We start from the raw sequence: 21,469 nt of genomic DNA, 5'->3' as shown, positions 1-21,469 counted from the left end.
ACGGGATTCATCAGGACACAGATGCCGAATGCTACTTGCATACAGCAGCTCTGTACACACAGTAGCTTCCAACAGCTGTAGACATAAGCAACACAGCATACAGAGATAAAGTTGTGCCTCCTGATTCTCCCAGTGCTGTCAGCGCAGCCTGGAGTCTTTTCTACTTCCACAAGCTCCTGCTCCCAACTTCCCCATTTGCAACCAACTCAGCATCCTGAAATTCCTAAGGACAAAAACCATTGTGAAGGTACGACTCCAATAATCCTGGCAAGCGCCATCAAATCTGACTGAGCTCTGGATCCGAATTCCCCTTATGCAATGGACAACTCCAGCTTTACAAATACAATCTGAACTCGAAGCAGTTGTTCTGTTGGTACCCATCTCCTACCTATTCGAGTATTGGCAAATACATCAGCTAGTGACCCACTGGTCCCTTTGCCTTCTCCATGGGAAAGTGTAGAAGATGCTGATGAAGATGTGGATGACCCCTGAATAGATCGGTTGATCCAAGACTCAGCATTCTGTAAGCTCTGATGCAATGCAGCAGAAAGAGCAGCTTGGCGCCTTAGCGAGCCCTCATCCTCGGATGCGGAAGACGTGTCTGTGTGGAAGCAGAAAAGAAAATCTAGCTGCTTAGGGAAAAGCACATCACATGGAACATGCTCTCTGTCCAATCCACAGAGCAATGGCTTCTTGGAACACGAAGACCCCCCTTGCCACAGGCTGTGTCAAACAAGGTTACAGTGGCCAAACGAGAAGTTAAAGCAGCAGACATCTCCCGGGTGAACACATTTACCCCTAGTGTTTGCCCCCTGTTTAAAGCACACAACAGATTCACCTCCTCAAAGCATCCTTCCCCTGGGTTCCCTTTGCCCTTCATTCATTTCCCATTATTCTATAACATCAGACACTGCCTTGCCTGACTTTGGTGACTCCGAAAGCAAAGTGAGGGGTCAGGATCGGTCCAAACTGGAAGTTCACAGGAACAAAGCCGAACGCAGGCACTGGGAACCCAGCGTGCCAGGGCCACGTTCAGCAAACGCTTTTGTCTGATGTTCTAAATGGGTCCCTTTCAATAGCAGAAAACAAGCCCCAAAAACCCAACCCCAAACCAAACCGGAGCAAACTCCACTGAGGAACTGCATCCTGTGCTTCCCGGAGAACAGATGCCTCCTCTGTCCTAAAGCTGTGAGCTCCTTATTCATTTATCATGAGGAAAGCACTCACTGCTTGGGGTCTGAACCTGTTACATGCAAACATTCAGTCGGGCTTTGGCCTGACTCTTGCGTGTGCTTCAAAGGCACTGCCTGTCTATACTCTTACATTGTTAAACTATGTTCCACCTCCTTGTAGAATGCAGACAGGAGCTGAAGGAAAGGCTGATTCCAGACACACTCTAAACGCTAATCTTTACAGGTGGAGGGACCAGAGCTCAATGTGCTGTTGTCCTGGACAAATGAGTACAAAGCACACCAGGAACATGCATCAGCCCCCAGGAGAAAGGAAAACCAAAGCATGAGGAGAAGGAGGAGGTACAGGAGTGAGTGAAGGGGCGGGCCCAGCAGAGCAGTTTCAGCGAGGTATGAATTCACAATGGGATATGAATTCATCCTGTGAGATGACTTTGTCAATCCAAATGGCTGCGATGCTTCTGCACAATGAGACACAACATAGAAGTCACTGCTGAGGATTACACATACTCATGTTTAAGCCAGTGCATACAGCTGCTTGAAAACAGAGAGTTATTAACATCCCATGCACCATTCCAACACCACGTTATCTGAGGAATTCTGCTGCAGCCATTACATGGGACGGGTTAGGAAGGAAAAGTCCTGCAAGGCGTGGAATCCCACAGGACCCCCTCCAAGGTCCTTGCCCCGAGATGCCCATCGCTGCCAATCCTTTACCTGTAGGTTAAATATCCAACCTCAACAGCATCAAAACGGGAATTAAGCAATGGAAATAGGTGTGAGGGAAGCAAAAGAAGCAGCCTCAGTCCAGGAATCCCGCTTCAGCTCCTGCCAATTGATTCTCTGGATGCTCCCAGAAGAGGAGGCATTTTCACAGCCCCAACAAACAGCAAGCAGCTGCTCAGATGTAGTAAAGGAACTACACAGATGGGCTGAAGGGGTTGGGTGATTTGCTTTGGAAACTGCTCCCGGTGCACAGCTCACCCTCCACACTGCAAGAGCCTAACCTGGAGGGGTGCAGGCATCAGCTGGAGACTGCACAAAGGTGGAGCGCCTCTTCGTCGGCATGGGCAGGGCCATCTTCTGCTCTTTGTGCTTTGCCAGCGCTGCCTGGACCGCTTCCGTGTGGATATCTGCGAAACAGGAGGTCACACACTCAGCTTTGCAAGAGCAGAGGAGGCAGAAAACCACACCAGGCTCACACGCGTGCACCCACTGCTGCCTGCTCATGCAATCCCCCCTTTCACCGTACCTGAGCACACAACTGCATTTCGCCATCTCAGGAGTAACATTTCCCCTTCAAAAGAGGGAAACTGAGGTTTCTGACGTTAGCAAGCTGGCAGCAAGGCCCGCGGTTTTAGTCTGGAATCCTCTGGATTAGGCAATGTATTCTTGTGTCTCTAGCATCTTTCATAGAAACCTCAACCCAACCAACTGGTACCCTAAAATAAGCTTTAAAGACGTATATAAGCTACCAGTGTACACAGCCCCAGGTGCAACCCTGCTCTATAAACGGACAGGTTCTGAGCCAGTTGTGTGATACAGGAAACCCCTTATGTTCAAAACCCTGCATGGAGGCAGATTTCATAGAATCATGGAATGGTTTGGGTTGGAAAGGACCTTAAGCTCATCCAGTTCCAACCCCCTGCCATGGGCAGGGACACCTCACACTAAACCAGGGCACCCAAGGCTCTGTCCAACCTGGCCTTGAACACTGCCAGGGATGAAGCATTCACAACCTCCCTGGGCAACCCATTCCAGTGCCTCAGCACCCTCTCAGTAAAGAATTTCTTCCTTAGATCCAATCTAAACTTCCCCCGTTTCAGTTTGAACCCGTTACCCCTTGTCCTGTCACTGCAGTCCCTGATGAAGAGTCCATCCCCAGCATCCCTATAGCCCCCCTTCAGACACTGGAAGCTGCTCTGAGGTCTCCACGCAGCTTCTCTTCTCCAGGCTGAACAGCCCCAACTTTCTCAGCCTGGCTCCATACAGGAGGTGCTCCAGTCCCCTGATCATCCTCGTGGCCTCCTCTGGACTTGTTCCAACAGCTCCATGTCCTTTTTATGTTGAGGACATGGTGATTTCCTGTAAATCTTAAAAGGTACCAAATGCACCTGTAAATACGAACTGACTGCAAACTGCAACAGGCTAGGGCATGAGGCTTCCATCCCTCTGTGCACATCCAGAAGGAAGACACTTTACACGTGATGGGAAGACTATTTATTAAAAGAATACTACAACAAAGGAGAGCCCATCTTTATTAATTTCTCATATTAATGTATTTTAATTATGCTTTTCCAAACCCCAGGAAATTGGGCTCTTCTAATGCCTTCTGCAACGATAGCAGTGGAGAAGGTGGAGCTGAGATACTGCACTTGCCCCCACTGAGCAGAAAACTTCCATCTCGTTAAAGCAAAAGGAAAAGCAAAGCCAGATGGAACCAACAAACAGGTGCTGCCACCTTCTCCTTTCCTGAAGTGGAGCAGGGACCTGCAGGGTGCTAGACAGGCACTGCTGCTGCTCTTTGGAAGCTAACGTGTTCTCACCCATGAAGAAAGCCAGCTCCCATCCTCCGAGCTCCCAGAGCAGATATGCACAGCAATCACCAGCTCCAGGAACAGAGGATTACCTCTCACTTCCCTGTATCTGGTTACCTACAGCCATGGTTCAAATAAGCTTTCCATTCTGTCAAGGACCTGCATTGAAGAGCTGCATTCAAGGCAGAAAATCACGGTGGCAAAGAGTTACCTGCTGCTTCTATTCACGTGCTGCTTGATTCAGCAGCTGCAGGTGCACAAGTCTGATGTTTCTTCACACACAGCCACCATCAGTGGACAAATAACAGGCTCGATTCCTTGGGAGGACACAGCACGTTCGTCCCCATGAACAGGGATCCCAGGGGATCCTTTGCCCTTACCCGATCGATAACGTTCATCTCTGGCTCCCCCCGAGCGAGCTCGGTGAAACTTGGATGCTGAGGATGCGGATGGTGCTGAGGCTGGTGCGGCAGACGGAACAGGCATCTGAGGTTTGGGTTCTTTCTGTAACGCTGGCTCAGCACCTGGAAAACAGTCACAGCTCTCCGAGAGCAGGGAACAGAAGCAGCTTTCGGTGACCAAACTTTCCTCTTATCATAGAATTACAGGATTTCCCCCGTTTTTGGTAGTAAAGTGGATCTAATTAGTACATTAATACATTTGCCCAATTATACCCTTATCAGTTGATAAACCTGCCCCTTCTTTAACCTTAGTCTTCAGCTTTTTCCCAGCTTTCTTCTTTTTAAGGCGTGATAAGGCACTTGAAGGAAGAGACATCCTACAGCAAACCTGAAGCAGGTCACATAACCCAGCTATCAATGAGAAAGGAGGTGAAGTCACCCCTAAAGAACCCATCACAAAATACAAAAGCAAAGGTGATGTGATTCAGATAGATCCTGATAAATTAAACAGGGGGTAAAGGCAGGCGGGTCCTACACTTCCACACATCCAACAGAGCCGTTTGCAGTGGTTTGTGATTTGGGATCTGTATGGTTTCCTCTCTGTTTTGCCACGTTTCCAATGGGAATAGGTCTTCACTACACCCCCATCACTGCATGAAGACAGAAGAGAATGAGCAAGGTATGAAAACTGCTTTTGGAGATGACAGTCATTTACATCAGTCCCCTTGCAGGCACCTTTGCTGCGGGCACAGTGAGTAAAGAGGTCTTAATATCCCATTATCCCAAATGAAGTTTGAGTTGAGAAGAGCCCTCAGAAAAAGATGGTGAGCAGCTGGGTTCATTCCTCAACGTTCCAGTGACCACTGATGAGAAAACCCTGGCTACATGGAGCTAAATAGATGATCTGATGAGAAATTCCCACTTTCCATCGTTCAGGGACACTGGGAATCGTTGCCTCTGCACTTCCAATCCTAAAATGAATCTGTGCAGCAGTGGGAACTCCTTCAAAACTCAACCCAAGAGCTCATTGAGCTGTAGTTACCTGCAGGCTGCCACCTCCAGCCATGCGAAAAGAAGAGCACTTGGTTCATCTAAATACGCGCCGCTTCCGCATCCGCACAAACTCCCATAGGATTGGAGAACTGAAGAGGAAGCCACAAATCCCGGGCTCCAATTCCAGCTACGCCACTTTCGTAGTGTGTGGTTTTAGGTAAACAGCTTAAGGCAAGTGCCTCGAGCTCGGGGAACTCACAGGACCAGCAAATCAAACCCAACCAGTTGCAGGCATCTTCAACCATCGTCCTGCAGCTCCCAACATCCAGAAGAGCAGAGCATTAATGGAATGTTACAGCAAAGTAACCCAGCAATAAATGCTTTGGAAAAAACCAGGAATACAGGGGAACGTGCTCATGGAAGAAGCTCTCCTAACCCCCGGCTTCACTATTTGGCCTGGGAGCATCTCTTCCTCCAATCTGCAGTGGTTCCATTTGCAATACCAACGCTCAATGGAGGCAAGGTACCAAACTGATGTATGAGCTCTTCTTTAAGCTATCGTGCCAAAACAGGAGAACCTTTATTTCTAGTGAAAAAGAAGATATCCTGCTAGCCAGGAACACAAAGCACGTTATTGCCCATTTTCACTGGTATTTTTTGGATATCACGCCACAGAGCTCTGTAGTCACACATCGAAACACAACCATCACCTGTACAGAGATGCCAGCAACATAAAAGGTAGAACAGCAAAGGATAAGAGACTTCATAGAATCCCAGACTGGTTTGGGTTGGAAGGGACCTTAAAGATCCTCCAGTCCCAACCCCTGCACGGGCAGGGACCCCTTCCACTGGAGCCGCTTGTTCCAAGCCCCTGTGTCCAACCTGGCCTTGAACACTGCCAGGGATGGGGCAGCCACATCCTGTGGTGTAGGTGCAGGATGCGGTAATCAGAAGACCTGGACTTCAGAGCAAGGCTTTCAATTCAGAATCTCTTTACCCTCATGCAAAAGAACCAGTGTCTGTGTCTCCTTCCTGTTATGCTGGAACGGGTTTCATTGATAACCAGTTGAACATCTCTGTAGCACGTATCTGCCTTCATCAAAACCAAGGGAGCTTCACTTGAATGCAAAGACAACCTCGCAGACTGAGCTTGATGCCTTCTGATCAGGAATATTTACAAATTCAAGTACCCACTAGATGTCAGCAGCAGATTTACCACTATTTGAAATGAATTATTCCATTCCTGTTCAGTTCTCCTGTAAGTCTTGCAACAGCATCTCGTCTGCTCCGCAGCGCAACGCAAGGCAAACATGACATCTCATTTAGAAAGGGATCAAACGTGTCTGTAAGTGACATGACACACCAAGAACGAGGTCTTTGTTGGAACAGTTTGCTCTGACACAATAACATGCTCCAGAAGCCTAACAAAGCACGCACAGATGAAGGGAGAAGCGTACAGCTACACTACATCACCAACGGTTAGACAACAAAGCAACACAAGTCAGCTCAACCTGGCAGGTGATAGGTGACTTATTTGGCATTCTCTTTATAATAACCCTGCTGTAACTGCAGTTTCTCTGCTGGCAGGATCTGGATCTAGAGAGACACGAAAACCCTCAGATTCCCTTTGGAAGGATGCTATGGATCTTGGAATAGTTTAGCTGTTAAGCGGAACTGACTGCTCCAGGATCTTGTGCTTTGTTGAAGAGGTTCAGTGATTCAGAGATTCAGATTGATTCCTTAATACAAAGAGGTTTAGATTAAAGGAATCACCACAAGCATCACGTATGAGCGACAGGGATAGCCGCTGACGTTAATAACAGGCACAGGAGGTGCTGGATTCATCTGAGGGAAGCAGAGCAGCAGGCAAACCTGTTATTCTGCTGGTTTGCATACAGGCCTGAACAGAAGTGCTGCTGTTGGACCAGCTGCTCCTCGTACCAGGATGGGTTTCTTCAAGCCACAGGTAAAGAGCATGTAAATAACAAACTGGAGGATCTCAGGTTCACAGGTCAGCCTGAACAGCACCTCCAGAGCACAGGACACAGCCTTGCTCAGCAGCAAGTGGCTGCTGCTGCCTTCTCGCACTGGGAAAGCTGGAAACTCACCAGATTCAGGACATTCAGAGACCTCTGCAGGAGTTACCTGGATCTTAGCTCTGCCTTGTACAGGGCATGAAGTGGGAATTCAGGCGCTCCATTGATTCAGTCCTGGGTGTATCTCAAAGATGGAAGAATTCCTTCTCTAGAGCCAAGCGATTGGCTTTATCCGCACTTGGGATACCCCTCCCAATGAATAAGGAAGACAGTAATCCCCCACCTGTGGTAGCTGAGTCCGACCTTGTAAAGGGGTGAAACTCCCTACCCCACACAGCTGGAGCACGAGTGGTTAATTCACAGGCTCAGACAAAGCTGGTTTACCCCTGCCTCACAGCCCACATCCACTCCCAGCTGAAAGAGCAGGATGCTGAAAGCCAGACTGGACAGCAGAGCTCTTGCTGCTCCTCGCTGGCATCCCACATCTCACCACCATGAGAACAGGGACCAGGAGCGAGCGCACCCCAGCAGCCACGCTGAAGGTTCTCGCAGTGATTCCGTGCTCCATGGACCTTATTCCCTTTGCAAGCAGCACAGGAAGCGAACGCAGCATCTTCAACAGCACCAAAACGTTCTCTGTCACAGGCTCTGTGCAAGGGCTGCTCCTTTGGCAAAGGTGTTCCTGCATCTGCATGGCTGGAGGTACAAAGCTGTAAATGCTTTTCCAGATGTGGAGCAGGAGCTGCTTCCCTAGGCAGAGGCTTGCCTGCAACCTGCAGCACAAACCAGCTCCAAGAGGTGGTTTCAAACAGCACTTTTCAAACCAGGCACAAAATCCCATTGTGCTGCCTTTTTCCATAGGGAAAGAAAACGTTTGGTCCTCACAGATGTCAGTGATGCTCCAACAGAAACAACACCCCGAAGCAGCCAGCCCCAGTCTGTTCCAGAAGGCTTTAGGGTTAAACCTCTTGCAGTTACACGTACCAGGAAGACATTGGGGATGGGATGCCAGCAGTTTGCTCTCACAGGCACTTAGTGGTGTAACATGGGTTGAGCCTGCCTGCTTTGGTTCAGCAGCAGTGAAACCAGCAGCATTCCTTAACATCCCAGCCTGGGAAGCTGCTTGAAACACTTCCTTCCAAGGCAGCAATGCCGGTATCACAGCTCATCACCTGAGCTCCATGTGCAGAAATGGATGCTGCACCAGGAAAACTTGTATCTTTAGGTAATTAACATTGCTGCCTTCACTCCCCAATAATGAGGCAAGCTCCCAGAGGCAATGTGAATGGAGCCTGCACTCAGCAATCAGCATCTCCCCAATTACAACGCTGACATGCCCTGACACGTCCCCGCAGCTGCCTTCGCCTCATTTCACATCTGAAATGGAGACAGGCCATTAACGAACATCAGGAAGGTGCTTGGAGAACTGGAACGCACCAAATGCCAGCAGTGGATTTACTTTCCCCCTGTTGCGGGCTAAATTAATTGTCTTCTCGTTAACCAAGTGACCTGATGCCGAATTCCTCGCGCATGACTGACACATGGTTTACAACGGGAGATTCCCAGATCTAGGGGCAATGGGATGCAAGACACATAACTAAAGCCGGAGGGCTGAGCCAGCACAGCGGTCCAAATCCTGCCTTAATTGGTGCCCCCCGAGCAGGCTGTGGCTCTTCCTGAGCTCCTGCTCATGCTGCAGCTTTCAGAGGCACCACAATTCGAACAGCAGGGCCACAGACAGTCCCAGTGCTTGCCTTCCTCCTACTTAAACACCATTTCCTGCAGCAAAGCCAACGTGTGCGCAGGGACAGGCACGAGGGGCACCAGATCCCATTGTCAGATGAGAAGCAACTCACAGAGGTCCTGTCTCCACCACAAAAGCAAGTCTGGAGCCCAGGCAGCGCTTGGCTATATGGAAGGAGCCCACATTCCCTCCTAAGGCTCAGGATCTCCATTGGTGCACACTCACACGCTGGACTGACAGTAAAACCTGCTTAACAAATCCTTACTTCTAAAGGCCATAAGAAGGGGTTATTCACGGGCCTTGCTTTTTGGTGCCCTCAAATAACAGAAACTGCTGCAATACAAAGGCAGCGACCGAGCCTTCACAGGCTCCTACCACATCCTGCTTCAGGGGGAAGTCCTCAGAGAGCTGTTCTTAACAAAACTTCACATTTGAAGGCTAAAAACCAGTTTCTGCTGCCTTGCTACCTTCAGGGTGTTAAACAGAATACACCACTCTTGGGTGTGCAAGGCACCCACTATAGGGATAAGCCTTGGACAAGAGAACAGGCACCAGCTTCAGTTGACTACCCAAGCAAAACGAAGCTGAGCACCAACTGGGATGAAGGAGAGCAGGAATGCAGCCATCAAGTGCTTTGGAGTGGCAGAATCCTTTTATGTTCCTCAAGCAACTGGAATAAGAGGTGCTGTCCTTTCAGCAGGACCTTCCCCAGGGATGCAGTGCTGACGGTCAAGAGATGCACTTTCAGCCTTCACTCTTTCAAACCTCTTTGGCAGTCGCTCAGTCTCAGTAAAGTACAGTAAATCCAGTCACGACTGCCTTTCATCCCCATTCATCCCCAAACGAAGAGCCAGGCACCTTAGTTTTTAATGGGTAAGCATCTCAGCATATCAGTAGTGCAGTTGTTTCGGGTAAGCATCCCCATAGTAATTACTGGGTCTACTTTCAGCATGTCCTTCCATTTACAATTATCCTGCAAACAACATCTTTGTTTCCATCAGTTGCTTTTGGTTCAAAGTGGATGAATTCAGTTACCCTGGTCAAATAATCCCCCAAATAAGGAAAATCCTTATGGTCCTCCATCAAGGAATTAAGAGGCTGGAAGCAGGATGTGCTCCAGCCCAGCTCTGCAGCTTAAAGAAGCTTCAAGAATGATTCTCCAGGACCTCACACTTTAGGAATGATTCAAAGCCCCCGAGCTCTCAGCTGACAAGGGAGTAGGATGTGATTTATATACGTGGGAGATAAAGGGAGGGCACACAAGGGCTTGAAACACACCGCGCTCTGCAGAGACCCCCCAAACAGCTCTGCAACTGCCACGAACCCCTGACGTCCAATCTAAACACGGGAAGTAGAGGCAAAATGCTGCCCATGACTTCACAGCATCCATGCAACCTCCACAGTGGGATGAGCAGACAGCAAAGGAAACAGAATAGTTCACAGATCCTGCTAATGCCAAGGCTACACAGACTTCTTATGCCAGCTGGAACAAGCACCTACCTTGGCTTTGCGGCACATATGGAGCCAGAAGCTTTGCTCTCTTCTTCTCATACCCCTTTTGTGTGATGTCCCCTAAAACCAAGGAAAGAAAACGCCATTAAGCCATGTCCTCATTTTTCAGGTTGAGGTTTGTCTGCTTTTCCTTTCAGTTCCACCTAAATACAGCAATGCAGCTGCTGAAGAAAACCTGAAACCAAAGAAATGCGAGTGCATTACGATTTCCAAGCCTCCGTGCTACAGAACACCGTGCTTTCCCTTGGGATCAGGGACAGACACTATTTAAATGCAGTAATTTGAATCAGAGCAGCTATCTAAACGGAATATCAAAGCAATGAAATCCTAAAAAGGGAGTGCATGAAAATACTCTGGAACCACAAAGCCAGTTTATGCTAACAAAAGGGAGTCATTCCCAAACCAGAAAGCAAAGGGGAAGCGCAGATCCAGAGCCTGGTCCTAAACCAACCAAACTGAGATCAGCTTTCAGCAAATAAAGGCAGCCCACTGCCTGTTGAAGGCACCTCTGAATACCAAGGCAAGGACGAACAGAGGCAGCTTCTAGACTGCTGCCCAGCAGCACAACCTATGATCCAGAGCATCACACTTTGAATCATGTCTGCTTGATACGCAGTGAATACTGAAGGGGTTGTGGGTTTATTAACCTGGCAGGAGCTGTAATCCTGCTCTTTGCCTGCTGGGAGAAGCATGTGGCAGATGCTCCATAGAAGCAAAAACTCCAGAAGAGGAAAAGAGGCGTTAGGAAACTCTTCCCTTCCTTACAAACCTGATGCGATCCTGGAGATAGACCATCTGCCTCCTGCCTTTCCTCACTTTACATCAGACCCACAACAAAGACTGAAACCTGAAGGGATGACATTCAAAAGCCCTGCAGTGATTTCTGCAGCCTTACCTGCACTTGCAACCCTTAGATCGGAAGCGATCAAATACACGTACCACACATGAACTAGTTGGTATTGCTTACCAATGAAGCCCACATCTGTGTTACAAGAAACTAGTGATCACAAACAGCATGCATGCTTTGCTATGAGCCTGATCACTGCAAGGCAAAGGGGCGTTAGACACTGAGCAGCACAGGCCACTGTACCTGCTGCAGCCGTACAGCATCCTTCTGCCAGGCACATCCAGCCTGATCCAGAGGGCCACATCAGGAACGGTGATTAAAGGGTTTAGGCTCTAAGGCTCTGAATAAACCCAGTTTCTCTGCTAAAACACTGCACCTCACCAGCCCCTTTGGTTATAGAGGTGATTCTGCAGCACTGAAATGCTTGGAAAGGGAATGGAGCTCACTCCCTCATGCTGGACAGGCAGATGTGAGCATCACTTGAACTGCCAGGCTGAGCTTCCAAGCTGAAACAGACGGGTACCTGCGCTGCTCAGCGGAGGGAGGACACCTGCACACAACGTTTTATCTCACTCCTTTAACACCAAGCTTGAGTCAGGCCCCAGCAAGCCCAAACAAATCCAGCAGCTGAAAATGAGACTGTCCACGAAGCACTGAAATGCCAAGCGAAGCACGAACGTTAATGCTTGATTGCAATACACAGCTCAGGAGAAAGGTATGCTGCCCGTGGAAGGAAAGCACTCCTACAGAAAGAGAGCTCCACGAGGGCCCAGCGCCAGCAGGGTAACATCCTGAGCTACCAAATCCATCCGCTTCCCTTAGCTTTGCCTCTCCATCCTCAGAGGCAGCTTCAATGCCCCCCATGTGTTCCTTTGGGTGGCAGGAGGGCAAATGCCACTGCAAGGAAAACCCAACCTGCACAAGCACGGGCAGGGATTGTGCCTCGTGAGCCGGCCACAGGTTTGTTTGCAGCTTGTTATTTGGTGATTAATTTCTCCCCCACCCTCAGTGGGACTCCTGACATCGGTGGTTACACACCACACACAATAAAACACTTGCCACAAAGCTGCTGGAATTACTAAGGAACACCAGGACGTTATGAACAAACCCCAGCACTTTCAATTGAAGTGCTATGGCATCCTATTGCTCTACACACTGGGAAGCAAGGAATTGTCTCTGATCACTCATTCTACTAAAGCAAACCCATCCTCATGGGAGTGCAGGCATCCTGGTCCACAGGCTTACAACTGAGAGCTTAAAGCTTAAGGGAGATAGGACTGAGAACCAAAAAGGTAACAGAAGGCTCTCACTAAGAAAGTGTGTGTGTAGGTATGGGTGACTCTACAATTAGGATCTGATTACTACAACCACAAGAGTTACACCCAAAAATGACACCTCCAGTCCTGGAAGTGAGTGTCCCTTTAATACACTGCATGAGTGGGGTGAATTTAGTGGGTAAAGCCTCTTCTCTCTGGTCAGGTATAGTCCAAATCAAAGCAAAGAATCACCATGGGAGAGGTTTTCTCACCTCCTATCCCTTCCCTGCTAATCTCCAGGAAATGGAAAAGCCTAGATCCGAACATAAATGCCGACTTCCTCACCACGTACCATAAATCACAGCAACAGGAAGAGCACCAAGACAATGGGACTGGCAACCTCCAGAACCATTCACTCCTACTACATAAACCCGGTAAATCCTCAACCCCACTTCCATAACTGGATGCCTTGTGACACTGGGTGTGCTGAGTTGTTCCAGGTACCTGAAAAACCAACCCCAGAACCACAACCCCTCTGCGCACAGACACGAGATGCAGCATTGCAATGAAAGCATCTGCAAAGCAAATGAGAGCTGCAAACGCAGCTTGAAAATGGTGCTTTCGTTTGCTCATCCCTAGGAAAGAAATGATAAACGCCAAGCACTGCTGAGTTCTTCTGGCCCTCTCCCAGCTACAACTGTTTCTGTTCCCTTATAGTCTATATTTATCTATACTGTAGTGATGGTTGTGCCCTGCTAAGGAAGTGGGATCCACCTCAGAAGAAAGCAAAGCTTCAGCATCACTTCAGTCAAGAGCCTTTTGCCACAATGACTCTTGTCTGTCACGAGTTTTCCTCCTATCTCCCAATGTGTTCTCAGGCATCTTCAGGGGGTTGGGTTTGTGTTTTTAAAGCCAAGCTGCTGAGGACCAGGCTCCCCTTCCTTCCTGCCAGCTCCATGGCAATGACAGCAACCAGCAGCTCAGGTGCAGCAGCATCTTCAGCTTCCACAGACCCCCGGTGCATCAGAGCAGACTGTGTGTTAACAGAGCTCATCATCACCACTGCCACCCTGCTCATCAGCTCCCTACCATTTGCTCACTGTTACCCACTCATAGTTCTTCCATCCCAAACGCAAAGCTCCGCTGCCAACAGAGCTTAACTCACCTCAACGTATGAGAAACACTCCCTTGCAGAGCCACCAGCTCTGTTTTCCTCCCCATTTGATGGACCAGGCTCCCAGAACATGCTCCTGGCACCAGCGCTGCACTGCTTCAGGCATTCCTCACCTTGCTGTGCATCACCCATACCATTCCCCTCCGCTTTCAACCCTCTTCCCCCTATTTCATCTGTTCTCTCAGTAGAACCATAGAACAGTTTGGGTTGGAAAGGACCTTAAGCTCATCCAGTTCCAACCCCCTGCCATGAGCAGGGACACCTCCCACTAAACCAGGTCACCCAAGGCTCTGTCCAGCCTGGCCTTGAACACTGCGAGGGATGGAGCATTCACAGCTTCCCTGGGCAACCCATTCCAGTGCCTCAGCACCCTCACAGTAAAGAATTTCTTCCTTAGATCCAATCTAAACTTCCCCTGTTTCAGTTTGAACCCGTTACCCCTTGTCCTGTCACTGCAGTCCCTGATGAAGAGTCCATCCCCAGCATCCCTATAGCCCCCTTCAGACACTGGAAGCTGCTCTGAGGTCTCCACGCAGCCTTCTCTTCTCCAGGCTGAACAGCCCCATCTTTCCCAGCCTGTCTCCATACAGGAGGTGCTCCAGACCCTGCTCATCCTCGTGGCCTCCTCTGGACTTGTTCCAACAGCTCTGTGTCCTTTTTATGTACAGCCTGAAAAGAAGCATTTCAAGACATCCCCAAGACACAGCCGGTCTTGCGAACAGACAAGTGTGGATTCAGCGTAGGAAACAACTCCAGATTGATGGTTTGCAGAGACAAGTTCAACTGGGGAGCGACTTTTCCTCCCTTGGAATGCCCTGACCCCAACCCTGACTGCAGACACCTCTGAGATGAAATCCAGGAGCTCTGCATACATTTGAGAACCAGAATTCCCTAGGGAAAAAGCCCAAAGTGGATTCTGAGATTGCTTTCTCATAGGATTCCTTGAGAGGAAATGAGAACCGATCCTCACCACGCAAATCCCATCCGGATGTTCTGACCATGGGGAGTGCAAGCGATGACAACAACCAGAGGGGTACGGGCTTACCCTGAGCAGGAGGAAGCCTGGGGAGCTGCAGCCCTCAGCCTGGAGGTCCCACCTACATCCACATCAGGGTAGGGAGAAACTGGAGGCTCCAGGCTCACCGCCCTGTGACGCCAGGCTGCTTTTCAGCAATTAGAAATGATGATCTCCTTCCAAGCCGTGGTGCTCAATCAGTGCAAGGTGGTAACACCAGCTAATCCTGCTACGCTCAGACAATGCTCCTCTTTCAACATCCCTGCTCCCCTTCCCTCCCGCTGGAAGGAGAACACTGAATCATTTACTGTCTAACAAAACCATCATTACTACAGAGGAGAAATTCAGGGAAACGATCACGTAGCGCACAGCATCTCCCCAGCAAAGCCTCCGAACACTTGACTGGATCAGGCAAAAAGGGTCAAATTTGGAAGCTTTGGCTTGCGTTTGGGAAACAAAGGTTTGGATGCTTAAAAGAAGAAACACAAAGTGGGTGTTTCTAGGAGTCTATCCTGATAGAGAATGGTGGAATTGGTTCTGGGACATCCACACACAGCTTCTCTATTTAACAGGAATAGGATTATAACAAAGAGAAGGAAATCAACTCTGTTGTCCCCACTGCATCTGTTTTTCAGGTCTCACCCCTATAATAGAATCATGGAATGGTTTGGGTTGGAAAGGACCTTAAGCTCATCCAGTTCCAACCCCCTGCCATGGGCAGGGACACCTCACACTAAACCAGGTCACCCAAGGCTCTGTCCAACCTGGCCTTGATCACCACCAGGGATGGAGCATTCACAACCTCCCTGGGCAACCCATTCCAGTGCCTCAGCACCCTCACAGTAAAGAATTTCTTCCTTAGATCCAATCTAAACTTCCCCTGTTTCAGTTTGAACCCGTTACCCCTTGTCCTGTCACTACAGTCCCTGATGAACAGTCCATCCCCAGCATCCCTATAGCCCCCTTCAGACACTGGAAGCTGCTCTGAGGTCTCCATGCAGCCTTCTCTTCTCCAGGCTGAACAGCCCCAACTTTCTCAGCCTGGCTCCATACAGGAGGTGCTCCAGCCCCTGCTCATCCTCATGGCATCCTCTGGACTTGTTCCAACAGCTCCATGTCCTTTTTTATGTTGAGGACACCAGAACTGCACACAATGCTCCAAGTGAGGGCTCCCGAGAGCAGAGTAGAGGGGCAGGATCACCTCCTTCAATGACTTATAATGACCAATGACAATAATGACTTGGCCTTTCTCACTCACTCCCCTATTTCACCTCAAGGCACATGGCAGGCATCATCTCCCCCTACTTTTATCACCTCGAACTGCGGAAGGAATACAGCAGAAAGCCTCGTTTTACAGGGGTTGGTTTTGGCTTTCCTGCCCTTGCCCAGAAGCAGGCACCAAACTGTTGATAAGGAAACGCAACTGGAAGTCCCCGAAGTTCTTTTGTCGCATGCCACTTCCAGATAGGGTCTGTGAGTGGGCCTGAAGTGTTCGGTGGCACGTTTGAGAGGTCCAAAATGGGGAAGGAATGCACTTTAACACTTAGGACTGGCTCAGCTATGGCCTAGGCAGGAAATAGGCATCAAACCAATCAGCGCAGCACAGCACATAGCTAAGAACTGTTTTTGCCACTCATTTATGTACCTGCAGGTCAATGCCACCTTTCTTCTATTTCCTGCATGGTTGACAACTTCCAGGCATCCTGCACTCCCCCCTGATGGTTTTAGGGAGGCTTAAAGCTTCAGCAACCCCAAAGATAACACTGGAATCCTTTAGCAAAGGCTGGGTGCTCAAACAGACTCTACCGGTTAAATGGTCTCGCGCTCCTCACACTCCTTGCCTGTAACATAGCACAAAAGCTATGTTTGAAACAAGTTTAGACAATTGCCTCTTTCTGTCTGAGGCCAAACGATGATGCAGCTTCAAAGATTCCCTCCTCCTTCCTTCTGCTGAAGCTGTCTGTCAGGTTTCCTCCTTGAAGACAACACCAAAGCCTGCCCCGTGGTGTCCTCCAGAACCAAGTCACTGATTCCTTGAAACAAAGCCTTCCTCGCTCTGTACATAGAACAGAACAGGTCTGCACTTTGCAGTTTCCCTTTGACAGCACCCTTCCGTTCCCATGAAGAACATGAAAAAGCACCCAGCAAGTCTCACAAAGCTGTGTTTGTTAAGCACCAGCATTATCCTGCTCCAGTTTCAGGACTAAAAGCTTCGCAGACAGATCAGCTCCAGATTAATTCCTGTACACACAACAAGCCTGCTTGGCCCCAGCACTGCGGGGACTCTGTTCCACACTTCCAAACCCCTTTTCGAAAGGCTTATAAATGTTGCCTGACCAACCTAAAACTGTTGTAATCTCAACGTGAATTGTTTCAGAAGAACACGAGTCAAAGCTGGGTTTTGCTCTGTGTCATTTAAGGTCACAGCATCACAAATCACTGCGTGCCTTAAACCTCGGGACATATTTTGTTGTTTCGCCTTTAAACGATCAACCCAACTCTTGAAACCATACTGAAAACCCCTTTACACCAGTACTTGAGAGCTGCAGATGATCCACTGTCCCCCAGTCACCTGTGTGGGCCCATGCATTACGAGTTAATAACCTTAGGTGCCAACCGGGTGAGCTAAGGACAGATTCAGTCTTCTTCGTGTGCGCGGGCAAGGGGTGACCAATGACAAGGAGATGTCACCAGATCAATTGTAGCTGAAGACCCCCCCTTCCCCACAAGACAAGGGACACACACGGGAGCACTGTAAAGAAAAGAGCCTCTTGTCCATGGACCATGGTTGGTTCTTCTCTTTATAGCAGAGAGGACGTTCTCACACGTGACTGTGCGTGGTTCACACCCCATCAATGTGACCCCGGTGTTCTCAGCTTCTTCAAAGCACTTCCCCAGCTGAGCTGCTCAAATGAGCATGGAGCCACGCTTCAAGCCATAGCTGGGGTTCATCCGCATGGAAGAGCTGAAAGGCCAGAAGCACTTTGCCTTTCAGATGCTCACCCAGGATAACAGGATGCGTGACACACTTGTGCGTCAGCAGCTCAACTCATGCTGTCGGTGAGTAACATCCACCTTTACAACAGGTAGAATGTCCAAACCCCCTTCAAACCTTGAAATACATCACTAAATTCTGCTGATAACCCTGCTAAACACAGGCTCTGCTTGCTGCTTCTAATACCTGCAAAATACAACCACTGAACACCAACTTTATATGTGATATTGCTAAGTGCAAGCGTATAAATTTTACATGTTGTCCAGAAAACCAGCACATGCACATAAATAGCTTAATCCCTTACAAAAATAATAAATCTTGCATGAAACCCCATTGGGGGGGGGGGGAATCTTTTAAATAGCAACAGCTTGTCATAGGGAAAAAAAAAGGCATTTTCCATCCTGAATGCTCCAAAGGGCACAATCCCAAGGCTTTGTCACCAACAGGGTTTTACAAAATCTATGCAAGAGAAGCATTTGCATCTATTTTTAATAAGGAGTCAATGAGAAGAATGTGAATGTAGACGTACGAGCACTGATCAGCGTTTATGCTAGTCCTGCATCAGAGCAATGCATTGGAATAATACATACACATAATACCCACAGTCTGTGCTGAGTAAAGCAGGACACCTCACAACGCATTTACAGCCTCCAGATGAAGTGATTCTGCCCTGAATAACAGCAGAAAATCACAGTTCTTCACTCCTCAGACCAAGCACACAAACCTACCGCTCTCCCACTGGACTGAACACAGAAGTTTCCCAGGATATGACTAAACTCCGTGCAAGAGAAACAGCCCCGTGACTCAGCACTTGCTCGGTAGGCAGGTAAATCACCGCCTTCCTTAAGGTAGAGACTGATTTATCAGTGCGGTGAGTGCTGATAAGCTTCCATCCAGCCCAGCTCCGAGACCCTGCACACAGCGAGCCCGTCCTCTATGAGACAGGCTAGCCCAGGCAGATAGTTTCCCAAATCCAGGCTGGTTTTAGTGCAGGGATCAAAACAAAACCAGAGCCATGCAGGCACCCAAAGAGAACCCCATTTCCTGCTGCAGAGGGCTTCAGCACACGGAGACAGCCACCCACAACTCCAAAGGCAAACAGTGTTTTCCCTTGGGATTCGTATCACTTATCCCTTCCTGGCTCTCGGATGCCAAAACTTGGTAATTCTCTTGAAACTTTGATTTTCCTAACCTAAGGCTTTGATTTTCCTAACCTAAGCCAACTGCTCCTTGCTGGTAACTCCTCCAAACCTGACACCACGGCAATACCTTTGGCAAACCATCCAGAAGAGCAGTTTGGATGCGCAGCCCGTTCCAGTCCAACTGTACCTGAAGTCACTTTGTGCAATTAAATCCTAGGTTCTTGAATTAGATGCAAGAATGGGAGAAGAAAGAGTTAAGAGCAATTATTCCCTTATCTATTGATCAAGCAAACTGCTCACACAAAGGATTCAGGCATGGAAATGCAACCCTGACCTTCCCTTAAACGGAGTGTTAACAGCACTAACCTAGTTGGCACCTCACACAGCACAGTAGCACAGTAATTATGTATTTCCAGATGGGAAAATGCTATTCCAAATCATAGTGGCATGAGCGCAACAATTATCCATGATGAAACAAAGGAAGGGATCTTGCTGAAAGCGCTGGCGCTTCAAAGATTGCTCCTCAAATGAAAGTAAAAGAGAAATAAAACCAATTGCAAGAATGAGACATCGATCGTGCCGTGCTTTCCCTCATGCCTCCTACCCTGCTTTTCCCAAAGAGGTAACACCAAGTGTGTCTTCATATGGATGTCACTCCTATTCCAGAGCCAAAAACAGAACACAAAGTGATGCCTGCTCAAAATGCACTGTTTTTCCCAAAGCCCTGAAATCCGAAGCACAAATCACAGTCATCTGAGAGCAGTACCCAGCACTTCCTCTAGGGCAGTTACTATTAAACAGTCACCATAACAGGATTCCATTACTCCAATTAAAGCAATACAATTGTTAATCTCTTACCCAGCCTCAAATCAGTGCGCACCACTTCTGGTTTCACCAGCGGGAGCTCCCACCAAACGCCACAAGGTCCTGACAAAGGGACCGCAGGCAGCCTCCATGAGCAGCTACATGAGCTTCGCTACTCATTTCTTTCAGCCTGGCCAGTGGGAACCAAAGCACTTTGCTAAATAACCTTAAACCTACACATGTGCATTCCCAACACAGTTCCACAACCCCAGACTGTGTCCAGGGCGAAGGGATGATGCCCCATGGAGCAATCGTTGCTGTGTAGAGGAGCACAGGCTCCTCTATGCAGAGCCCAGGCTATCTTTTCTGCACTGAGAGTACAACCCATTCAAGTTGGTTACAAGCTTGGCAAACCAGGTTTAAATAGAACGGGCAGAAGAAGAAAGCACTGTGCAGCATGGCACAAGCAGCAGGCTTCAGTACAGGCTGTGTTAAGCTCTCAGTTATGTTTACATCAGCAACCACGGCTTCTTGAGGAATTCCAGTGCTAAGGAAACCACGTTGGCACGTCACCAGCAAGCCTAAGAAACCCCACTATTGTGTCAGCTGCAATGCTCTTTACAGGCAAGATCATGCGAGGAATGACTTCTGAGCAGGGCTCTTTCAGCATGTGAAAGGAGAGGCAGCATCTGCTTCAGAAGCGCTTTGTTCCGAGGCTGGAGAGCAGGATGTGGCCAAGATCCTGATGGGAAAGCCTTTAAGCTGCGTGGCAGACCAAAATAATGGGCAAAACGTCCTGCTAGCAGCAAACACGAGACCCTCCCAGCACTGCTCAGCTGCGTGCTGGGAATCCACCCTAGTTACTGAATGCAGCCACTCAAGGGAAAGCAGGCACCTCTCCCAGCAAATCAGTGCCTCCCAATCGTGCCCACTAATAGCTCTTTGAAGAGGATGACATCCAGCTCGTGGTACCAAGCAGGCCTTGCACTCTCTGCCTTCAAGCAGAAACTCCGTGCTATCCTCAGTAAGAGAAGGAATGGTCAATCTGTTTGCTGGCTTCGTTATGCAGGATATTACAATACCAGACAGCCCCTTCTGATCCTTCCAAACCACATGGATTCTTCTTGCCTTGTATCAGTCCATCCCCAGGACAAAAATCCTTCCAACACTGACACCAGTGGACCTTGTAAACAAACAGGCTCAAGAGAAAGAAAGGTTTTATTCAAGAAGCTGCCTCCAAACCCACAATTACAACTTGTAGCGCATTCTCCTACTGCGGCCTCTCCAAGGGTGCAGTCTCTCCCCTTTCCAACTCAAATAAACTGAGTTCTCAAATGTCTTCGTGTGCAGAAATCAGCATTACTTAAGAGCACCCAGTCAGCAACTTGACCAAACAACTGCAAACAAAAGGAACAAAAGAGCTTGCAGAAAAGATATTGCAGGTACAGATGTGATTTAGTTTGAGAACTTCAGTCTCTGACAGCAAATTGAGACCGGGATGCTTTACAATACGCTTCCAAAGCACTGTGTGCTTATTACAGACCTTGTCACTGCATCCTTGGTAAAAAGCTGCTCCTGAGATCATGTTTTCTCTTCCAGCATCCACATAAGCAAGCTTTACAGGAGGAAATGCCTCTTTTTAATTTTCCATTAGTGCAAAATAAAGCAGAAGGGACCAGCGGAGCAATCACAACAAATGACTCCAAACTACCTCGCTGGAGAGCCTCAGTGAGTGGGGAACTGAGGCTCCCAGCAACACACAAACAGGATGCCACAAAGCTTTGGGCAATCACTGCTCCGTCTGCACAGTAACTGCAATCTCT

At 48.8% G+C, this 21,469-nt stretch overlaps 1 protein-coding gene across 3 annotated transcripts in view; it reads right to left on the bottom strand.

Moving 5' to 3' along the window:
- Window positions 1-21,469, bottom strand: part of DIP2B (disco interacting protein 2 homolog B) — a 67,692-nt gene that overhangs the window by 28,200 nt on the left and 18,023 nt on the right. For all 3 annotated transcript variants that reach the window (XM_080635256.1, XM_080635257.1, XM_080635258.1), the window contains exons 2-5: window positions 10,402-10,473; window positions 4,108-4,251; window positions 2,198-2,323; window positions 389-601 (exon numbers count right to left, since the gene is read on the bottom strand). In XM_080635256.1, coding sequence (XP_080491382.1) covers window positions 389-601; window positions 2,198-2,323; window positions 4,108-4,251; window positions 10,402-10,473 — 555 coding nt within the window. The remainder of the gene's footprint in view (window positions 1-388; window positions 602-2,197; window positions 2,324-4,107; window positions 4,252-10,401; window positions 10,474-21,469) is intronic.

The sequence above is a fragment of the Psittacula echo genome (genome assembly GCF_963264785.1).
Source record: "Psittacula echo genome assembly, chromosome: 27".
NCBI classification, from domain to species: Eukaryota; Metazoa; Chordata; class Aves; order Psittaciformes; family Psittacidae; genus Psittacula; species Psittacula echo.
This window is presented reverse-complemented; position numbering and strand designations above follow the sequence as displayed.